The sequence below is a fragment of the Miscanthus floridulus genome, chromosome 13 (assembly GCF_019320115.1).
Source record: "Miscanthus floridulus cultivar M001 chromosome 13, ASM1932011v1, whole genome shotgun sequence".
In the NCBI taxonomy this organism is placed as follows: Eukaryota; Viridiplantae; Streptophyta; class Magnoliopsida; order Poales; family Poaceae; genus Miscanthus; species Miscanthus floridulus.
The window spans coordinates 87,759,167-87,768,817 of record NC_089592.1 but is presented as its reverse complement, the minus strand read 5'-3'; the positions used below and the strand labels follow the sequence as shown (position 1 = coordinate 87,768,817).

Sequence of the window (9,651 nt, the reverse complement as noted above, 5' to 3'; positions counted from 1 at the left end):
TGCTCGCGGGAAGGACCCCGTCCTCACCCGCGCTGCCCTCGCCAGCGCCACGCACGGCAAGCCCGATGCGCTAGGCGCTCGCTAGCTCACTCTCGGACTCGCGTCTGTCGTCGTGGCCGTGCTCCATCTGCCTCCCCCTGCCCCTGCCCCTGCCGAGGTCCGTGCCACCGACGAGCTCCACACCGGTGACCTCCGCGTCACTCCGTGGCTTTGAGCTCCGTGCCGGCATTGAGCTCTGCGTCAACGAGCCTCCATTCGTCCAAGCAGCAAGCAGATGCTACGCTGAAAGCACATGTTGCAATAGTATGTTTCAAGTGTTTCAGATATTTCTGAGGTATGTTGCAAGTGTTGCATATCGATGTTGCAAAAGTAGATCGGGATGTTGCACATGTTGTAATGGCTATACACGCATGTTTTAAGTGTATGTTCCAAATGTTTTCATCTGTTCCAGACGAATGTTGCAAGTGTTTTGTCTTGATGTTACAAAAGTAGATCTAGATGTTGCATATACATGCATGTTGTAAGCATATGTTTCAAGTATTTTTAGGTGTTCCGTACGTATGTTTGCAAGTGTTTCATCTGGATGTTGTATATGTTTGCAATGGTTTTCAAAAGTTTTCAGGCGTTTTCGTAAGTGTTTCAGACGTTTATTTCAAGTGTTTCATCTGTCTTTTTTTTGTATGTTGCAACTGTTGCATCTGAATGTTTTAAAAGTAGATCAGGTATTGCACATATGATGTGCATGGGAAGCAGCCGGCGGCGCGGATGACGTCCAGGGCGGCATGGGTGATGTCCGGGGCGGCACGGGACCACTACTGGTTCGTTCCCTCACGAGTCCGACGCGCTAGCTCGTTCGCTCCCTGTATGTGCAACGTCCTGATGCTAGCGCTCGGATCGGACGTCCGGGCGCTGGCAGGGGCGTTCACAAAAGAGGGATGACCAAAAGAGACGTGCAAATCTGTCTTGCACTTCAACCATGCTGCTGATGATCTGGCACCTTCTTTGACACACCGGCCAGACACACCATTTTTTTGGTGAACATCTTCTCCAAACAACACTAAGCCCTTGTTTAGTTGAAGAGAAAGTTGGAATTTGGCTACTGTAGCACTTTCGTTTTTATTTGGCAATTAGTGTTCAATCATTGACTAATTAAGCTCAAAACGTTCGTCTCGTAATTTCCCACCAAACTGTGTAATTAGTTTTTTTTTCATCTACATTTAATGCTCTATGCATGTATCGCAAGATTCGATGTGATAGATACTGTAGCACTTTTTTGGAACTTTTTTTTCAACTAAACACGGGCTAACTCGCCGGGACACACTAGAATTGGCCAAAGTCGCCCAGCTGTCGCAAGCAGCAGACACTCTATCCCCACTTTTCACTATGTTTTTCAGCAAAAACCTGAACGGGAACTTAAAGCTTCTTTCTTTCTTTCTTTTTTGTCCCCTAAAAGGAGCAGCAGCAGCGCGCAGTAGCCTGAACTTTCTTTCCATGGACAAAGTTGATAGCTTCTATCAAAAGATCAAGGATCCTATTACAAAGTTTCCGAGAATCTTAGTAGAATCAAAGTACCAGTAGTATGAACAAGACTTTAGAAAACGGATCGGGGTATCGAAAACCTTTGGCACGAAAGGTGCAGACAACAACGTGAGAGTGCAGCTGCTGCAGCCGCAGCGGAAAAGAGAGCAGACAGCAATGGGGGGTAGTGCGTTGGGTCACTCGAAAACCAGAAAATATATGTCAACTCAACCCTCATCTGGCCGCATATGTAAGTCCTGTACGTATGCAACATGTTCAGGCTTAGAACAACACGTAGTACTAGTATGCAACATCAAAGGATTCAAATACTTGGTGCACATGACAGATTTGGACATAGGCCTTGTTCGCTTATCTTACGAGTTGTACTATTTCAACGAACGAATAATGTTTTTCTCTTACAACAAATCAGTGAATAGTACTTTCAGCTATGACTTTTCCGCAAAGCGGCGTAATACTAGTCCACATCTCAACCTAGAAAAAAAAAACTCCCTTGCAGTAGAGACGAAACGGGCGGGCGGTGGCAAGCGGCCCCGGCCGCGACCACGAGCTTTGCCAGTCCAGCCCAGTGGGCCGCAGGATCGCATCAGAGCCCCGCGCCACGAGTGGGGGTCCACGGAACAAGCGGCGCCGTCAGTTGCGTGCATGTGCATCGGAAGTTGGGTCCGCACGGACCACGGAGCATTTTCGTTTAGACTGGGGTTATGAATTAGTATTTAGCACTATAGCATTTTTGTTTGTATTTGATAATTATTGTCCCATCATGGTCTAACTAGGCTCAAAAGATTCGTCTCGTAATTTACAATCAAACTGTATAATTAGTTATTTTTTTATCTACATTTAATACTTCATGCATATGTCTAAAGATTTAATGTGATAGAGAGAGAGCGAAAAAACTTACAATCTAAACAAGGCCCTGAAGTGTCTGGCTGGACTGGACCGCCGACGTGCCCAGCGCGCAGACCGGCGACGCCATGGACTGGAATGCATGCCTCTCGACGGTCGGTTGCTTGCACGCTATCCTATCACCATGGCATGGCGTTTGCCCATTCCCGGCAGGCATTACCATCCGGAGGGTAGACAGCTAGTTAATAGTTATAGTGTCATGAGTACGTTACTATAAATAAATTATCCTCAGAGTAAGTGGCACGCTATGTTTAACGTTATGTTATCCTGTGTGGTGTATGCATGTCTCGATCCGATCGACGACGACGAAAGACGCACTCATTCTTTTCCCCCGGTGGAGGAAGCACGTCCAACACGCCTGTCCCTGTCGTCGCTCCGTCGCAGCTTCGCTTCAACGCAAGTCCCACCTCCTCGCATGCATGGTCCAGTACTTATTCACACGGCATGCATGGTTCAATATTTATTCACGGCATGTTGTATTTTTAAGATAAAAAGAAACACATTCATGAACTGCTTGCACGTTGCGGTAATGCATTCACGGCATATTGTAATTATAGGAAGAAAAACAAACATTGTGACGAAAAGAAGTTACCAGCTTGATTTTGTATGTAGTCGAAATCAACAGCACCGAACTCATCTACTGGTAAGTTCAAATCAAGTACTGTAAAAAAAATGAAACAAATGATGAGAACCAAAAATAATCTGAACAACGGAAGGATACAACTAAGTGATGCATTACCTCCGTGGTGATCTTCTGGCTCGTCGAGATTTAAAACGTCGTTGGCGTCATCGTCTAGTTGCTCGTCCAGATGAAGCACGACGTCGGCGTCGATGTCGGCGTCGGCGTCGGCGGGCTCGTTGAAATCAAACACGACGTCGACGGCGGCGTCGACGGGCTCGTTGAGATCAAACATGTTGCCTTCATCATCTTGGGATGCCAGCAAGTTGAGATCGAACCTAGGAATATAATCCGACATTTGTAGCTGAACTAGCTAGCAGCATAAACAGGAACACAAGGAGACGAACAGAACGCTCGTTTGGAGAGAAAAAGACTATTTATAGAGTGGCAAAGGCTAGCAGCACCAGGCGCTTGATCGATGAAAATTGAAATAAAAAAGCGGCAGCAGTCGGCGCGCAAGGCAGCAGCAGCGAAAACACGGAAAAATTCGACCAAAACCGGCAGCAGTCACGCGCGCAAGCATCAGCAGCGAAAACACGGCCAAAAATGCCACGGGTGGCCAAAACGCGCGCGCGAACCCAGCCCTCCATGCTGCCATGCAAAATGAGCCAACAAAAATAGTCCCTGGTTCGAGGAGTCGAACCAACGATCTCCTGCATCGGGACGCAGAGGCATAGCCGCTCGGGCTACTCATCACTTCTGTACAGGAGGCAACCGCACCGCTATTTAATAGGGGCAGACATGAAAAAATACCCCCTATTTAATCACTCTTTGGCACTCCTTGATATGCACAATCATGTCCTAAACGACTTCTAATACCAGTATGGAGGGAGTACTGTAACAACTTTTTAGAAATTAGGGTGAAAACAAGGGCTTATCTCCCCGCAAGCCGTGGCGCCCACCCTGGTTGGGATTCCGTGCCGAGGCTCGTTCGCCGTCGTGGCCACCCGCGACGCCTCCGATCCAAACGGCTGCCTGCCTGCCTGCCTGCCAATCATGGCTTCGCCGCCGCACGTACGTAACGTAGTAGCGTGTGCGTGTCCCTACCGGAATTGCTGCGTTGCGTTGCGGTTGCGTCCCGTCCCGTCCCTCCCAAGTCCTAACCGCCTGCAGTGCCGGCCGGTCTGCGACGGCGACTTGCCCGTGCTGCTGGCTTGTCGCTCTGCTTGCTCGTCCTCCTGTGCCGCTGTGCGACGCCGAGACTACCTGATGCCACATCGCAATCTATTGCTCCCAAGTCCTACCCGGTGACTCTGAATTTGCCAATTCGGGCATCGGAGGACACTCACTGTCAACTAATTTCCACAAGTACAAACACAGTACAGTTACAGGATCTGTCGAACTCGACAGCGCTCCCAGCAGCTCGATCGCGGATGGAAAGAAGAAGAAAACGAAAGGGAAAAAAAGGCAAATCTTATTGAAAGCGCCGAGCCGACGACACTGGAACGAAACAGCATGCGGTAGTAGTAGTATGCAGCAGCAACCAATAAAAAGGGGGGATGGGATCTGAGTTCCGACGACGATCGGCCGGCCGGAGAACCGACCGGCTGGATCGGATCAGAGTCATCAGACGAGGCGGCGGCAGATGGTGATGCCGTCGGCGATGGCGAGCTGGCAGACCTCGACGCGCTCATCCTTAGACAGCCTCACATTCAGGTCCCGAATCGCCGCCGAGAACCTCCGATCCAGGTCATTCATCGGCGTCTCCGGCGGCAACGCCACGGTGCCCGCCCACAGCGTGTTATCATACACGATGCTCCCGCCGACCCGCACCAGGCGGAGCAGCTGCTCGTGGTACTTGACGTAGTTGGGCTTGTCGGCGTCCACGAACGCGAAGTCGAACGCGCCGACGTTGGCCTCGTCGGCGAGCAGCGCGTCCAGGCCCTCCAGCGCCGGGCCCTCCCGGAAGTCGACCTTGTGCGCGACGCCGGCCTTCTCGATGAAGGGGCGGCCGATGTCGTAGTACTCCCGGCTCACGTCGAACGCGACCACCTTGCCGTCGTCGGGGAGGGCGAGAGCTGTGGCGAGCAGGGAGTAGCCCGTGAACACGCCGACTTCGAGCGTGTTGCGTGCGCCCGTGAGCTTGATGAGCATCCGCAGCAGCTGGGCCTCGTCGGGGGACGACTGCATGAACCCCCACTCGTGCTTGTCGGTGACGAGGCGGAGCTCGCGCATGCAGTCCGGCTCGTGTGGCAGCACCGACGTGTCCAGGACGTACTGCGCGAGACCGTTGGCCGTTGCTAGATGAGTACTAGTCTACTAGATGACTTAACGAAAAGCATGCAGCACGTAGAGGGCCTGTATGTACGTACCTTGTAGAGGGCCTCGCTCTTGAGCAGCGTCTTGTTGCTGCTGTCGAGGCCGGTGTGGACCTGCGCGATGGTGTCGCCGCTGGGCGCCATGGATGCTGGGTCAGTGGGTTGGATGGGACGATGGGATCTCGTTGCCTGCCTCTCTCCTGGTTGTAGCTTCGTTCGACGACCTGGCAATGGCCAAGAGATGCGTTCTGTGCTGTTATGAGCTGGGCGGAGCGGGGTTAGTGACAGCACTAGTGTTGCCTGATTGCTCCCGCCACCATTCTTAATCTTTTTCTACTTAAAGCAGAGAGCAAAGCAAACTGCCGTAGACTTCACACGGTGACGGGAGCCCTCACCAACCCCCGGACGGCTGCTTATCCACTGACGACGGGAGAGGGGGGAATTAGCTGTTGACCCGGCGAGACCACCCACCAAACACGATGAAATTAATTATGTTTTCGAAAAAAAAATTCGCGCGTTGCATGACTGAACCTGCCGTGATGATGATGCCTGCTCGTCCGCCGTGGACGGAACGGAACGGAGCGGAGCGGAGCGGCGCACCATCCGATGGCCACGCACCCCCACGCCCTCGTCGTGTCCTAGCCGTAAACGATGGACGCGCTGGGTTGGGTTGGCCGCACAACTTGATTAGATTAGACTAATAATTTCACCAATTCGCATGTTACTGTGCGATATAAAAAATTGAAAAGGTGGCCGGACATTTCAGCGAAGGCGCTGCGACGTGCCGATGCTACATACGCGTACGCGACGACATTTGGTTGTTGTATTGTAGTAGAATAATAATAATAATAAGGTGAAAAAAAAACTAGGTCAGGCCATGATATAGCTATAGCATCGATGATGATGATCCGGCACGATTTCATTTGCTGTCTGCTGTCACCCGGTGATCCATGGCCGACGACACGTCTGCAGCGTTTGTTTTTGTTTAGTACATAGATGACGACCGTCGGTGGGTGTGTAAAGTCTATAGACAGATCTGTCACAGGCATGGATGGATCAAAAGTAGTCCTGTGATTGCCTGTCACTCACGAGGGATAGAAAATGTATTATTGTTACTATTATCATATTACTATCACATGGAATATATGTGGATAATAATTAGAGACCAGGCGGGGCCATATTTTGGATTTGGATTTGGACTTGGTTAGGTAACCGAGTGAGGCTCTGGTTGCGTTTGTCCCGCCTGTGTCGATTGAGGGTTGTCCGTTACATTGATTCTAGTCAGGTCACATACTTATTATCCTAAGCACATACTTGCTTATGGGGGTGGAAAGGCTCGTTGCTCTCTTGTCGTTGGTTCTGGCTCTTTCCGGACCGACTGATGGGAGGCGGGGACGGTGGAGGTCTAAGCACCACACTAAGTCCGAGACCCAGGTGTGGGGGCTTGGAGTCCAAGTTTCGACGGGGACCTGGACCCCTTAACAGGAGAGTGGTGGGTTGGTCTTGCTTGTGCCTGTGGTACAAGTGGGGCGTGTGTTTCGGGGGTACCCAGCTGGGATACATTGGTTCGCGAATCGCCGTATGATACGGTACGACTTGGCTATGATCTAGCACCGTAGTAGAAACTGTAATATGAAAAATGGTAAGATGGTTCTGATTGCTTACCACCTGATTGAAAGTAGCACAAGTGCTTACATAGAATGATTAGTAGTGGACTAATGATGACTGCTAAAAAAATTAATATAAGAACGCACGTTTAGTAATGCCTCCGCAGATGCAATAACCCACAAGCCAGATAGCCTTGCATATCCTTGGAGTCTTTTCTTTTCTCCTGACGGGTAAGCTTTGCGGAGTACAATTGAGTACTCAGGGTTTGTTCTACCCTGTTGCAGGTGATAGGAACATGTGGAGCTGACACTTGTGTGTGGAAACCTCCTAGTGGGCTCAACGAGGATTTCCTTAACGTTGCAGACATACAGTTTATTTGAAACTTTCACCAAAAATATTTTACAATGGAAAAACTTATAACCTGTTATGATGTATATAACGGATCATCATGTTAATATTTAACTTGTCATTGAATGATTTTATTTCTGCTGAAACTCTGATAATATGGTTATATTCCGCTGTTATAAACAATAAATATTATACTCTGATGTTGCATGAAAAGTGATGTAAGAAATGACTAAAATATTGTAAGCTTTATTTTCCCATTTGTGATCCTGTTAAAAAATATGGATTTTCGAGTTCTCCCATGGGGTGTGCTCGACAGAACTGTTTAAATTAGCTCACTCTTGAGATGTTTAGTGTCTAATGGAAGACAAGCACCTCCAGAAGTGAGTTATTTTAGACGGTTCTGCCACACCGCCCAAGTGCCCAGGGACCCCAGCCCTAGCCCCCCTCTCTCTTGTTCCGTTACTCGCAATCAGGGTGCCGTGCCACCCCTGAACAGCGCCTGTCACGAAGGATCCTATATGGCCACCGCCCCATCCTTCGGCCTCTGAGCCCGTCGATCTGTTGGTACGCTCGGTACGGACTCTCCCTCTTAGGGCCTGTTCACTTAAACTTATCAGCCGGCTTATCAGTTAGAATCTACAGTGTTTTTCTCTCACAACAAAATAGTTCAGCCGGCTTTAATACCAGCCGAACATGCCCACTTGCCAGCCTTGTCGTCTCGTCCTCCACCCGCTTGCCCCTTCACCTATCCACGAGCAAGACACAGCCGATTTGTTTTTGCAGGTTAGAGATGGCTAATCTATGCAAACTAAAACAACCAATAACTGCACTGTCTAACTGTGAAACTGTCTAATTGTGAAACTGCATCAGTGGTGTTGCATTCTTTTGGTAGTATCTTGTTTTATACCGTGAAGAGGGTTCTGCCTCCCTCCTTGTATAAGTAGCTGTTTTAATTTGTGCTCATTCGTACAGTATGAACTCAGTTGAACCTGAGAAAGGATTCTGAAATCATATTTGATGTGCTTAAGTAGAGTTGCTGATAATGTATCACTGAAACAACAGAATTTCAGAGCACTAGAAGCTGTTTTAATTTCACTAGGGCACTAACCCCCGAATTGCTTCCTTTCTGTTATAAACATGTACTGATAGCTTCCTTTTTCAGAATGAGTTCTTTCTCCCTAGTTTATATTATATATAGGAGCTAGAATTTGGGACCGGCAATTCTGCTGGGAAGATAGGATGCTGTATTTAACAGCCTTTTCAATGGGGTCCCATTTCATGGATCCAGGGAGGAAAAAAAAAACTTCTGGCCTATTCTTTGTAGTTTGTCCTCAAGCCATCTTGATTTCACCTTTTTCTTTGAGTGTTTGTTGGCCTATCCCTTTTTCATTCGTTAACTTTTGAGAACTTATCACCTTCTATGTTCGGTCCTATATGTTCCAGTACACCTTCTATGTTCGGTCCTATATGTTCCAATACCCCTTCTATGTTGCAAATTGAATTGGGTATTGTCAACTAATCATTAGTTCATCACAGCGATTCACTGAAGTTTTTTTTTGTTTCTTGCGATTAGTAGTCGTCATCATGTGGGAAAAACTCAATTGACATGCCATATAAGCAAATATTTGATTAACAATTTGTTTTGCAGATTTTGAGATGGCTTAGTGCAATTCGTGTTCTTGCATTGAAAACTAAGCACTTCTACAAAACAATCATAGTAGGAGGAGCTCAGCCGCTGCACTTTGACAATTAGGTAAGCAGGCAGCAGTGCGTCGGCAACTTATGTAGCAGCTTTCATTAGCTCTGACAGGCAAAGAAAATACTTACTGCTCGATTGTTTCACTAGTGTCATGGTATGCCAGCCTATTTATTTTATTCAAGCTAATTGGACACTACTATATGTAAAGTTAATATGTCATGCTCTAGACCATCCTATTTGAACCATAGCACTTTACTTGTTCTCAAGCTCCAAGTTCAAATAACATTACAAATATGCACTTTAGTCTAATTGTTACTATTCGGTTATACTTGATTCTTATTTGTGAATTATCCTATGCTTTATTCTTATTTTCCTATTGGTGCTAAATTTTATTTAGATTGTGCTACCATGGCGGTGGATAATTGGACCATAAATCTGGAATGTGGTGGGAAAGCTGAAGGACATAAACATGTGCAAAGGGAAATGGATAGAGAAGAGATATGCTTTTTCAACTTGATTGACCTGATAGAAGTTCATGGGTGCACATCAGTCGACTGTCTATACTACAAGAGAAAAGATAGCTTCGTTGTAATAGAACAAGATTGTGAAGTGATGGA

At 48.0% G+C, this 9,651-nt stretch overlaps 2 protein-coding genes across 3 annotated transcripts; both read right to left on the bottom strand.

Moving 5' to 3' along the window:
- Window positions 1–222: 222 nt before the first annotated feature.
- Window positions 223–3,871, bottom strand: LOC136499157 (uncharacterized). 2 transcript variants are annotated; one of them, XM_066494853.1, is made up of 3 exons: window positions 3,182–3,871; window positions 3,035–3,103; window positions 223–282 (listed from the first exon to the last, which is right to left on the bottom strand). In XM_066494853.1, exons 1-3 carry the CDS (start codon window positions 3,417–3,419, stop codon window positions 278–280), a joined length of 312 nt encoding a protein of 103 aa, XP_066350950.1. In that variant the 5' UTR covers window positions 3,420–3,871; the 3' UTR covers window positions 223–277. The 2 variants fall into 2 exon arrangements, with proteins under 2 accessions (XP_066350950.1, XP_066350949.1); XM_066494852.1 differs by lacking the exon at window positions 223–282 and adding an exon at window positions 2,731–2,849.
- Window positions 3,872–4,400: 529 nt separating this feature from the next.
- On the bottom strand, window positions 4,401–5,637 carry LOC136501023 (tricin synthase 1-like). Its single transcript, XM_066496513.1, has 2 exons — window positions 5,434–5,637; window positions 4,401–5,338 (listed from the first exon to the last, which is right to left on the bottom strand). The coding sequence occupies exons 1-2, from the start codon at window positions 5,521–5,523 to the stop codon at window positions 4,688–4,690; spliced, it is 741 nt and encodes a 246-aa protein (XP_066352610.1). The 5' UTR covers window positions 5,524–5,637; the 3' UTR covers window positions 4,401–4,687.
- Between the last annotated feature and the right edge of the window lie 4,014 nt (window positions 5,638–9,651).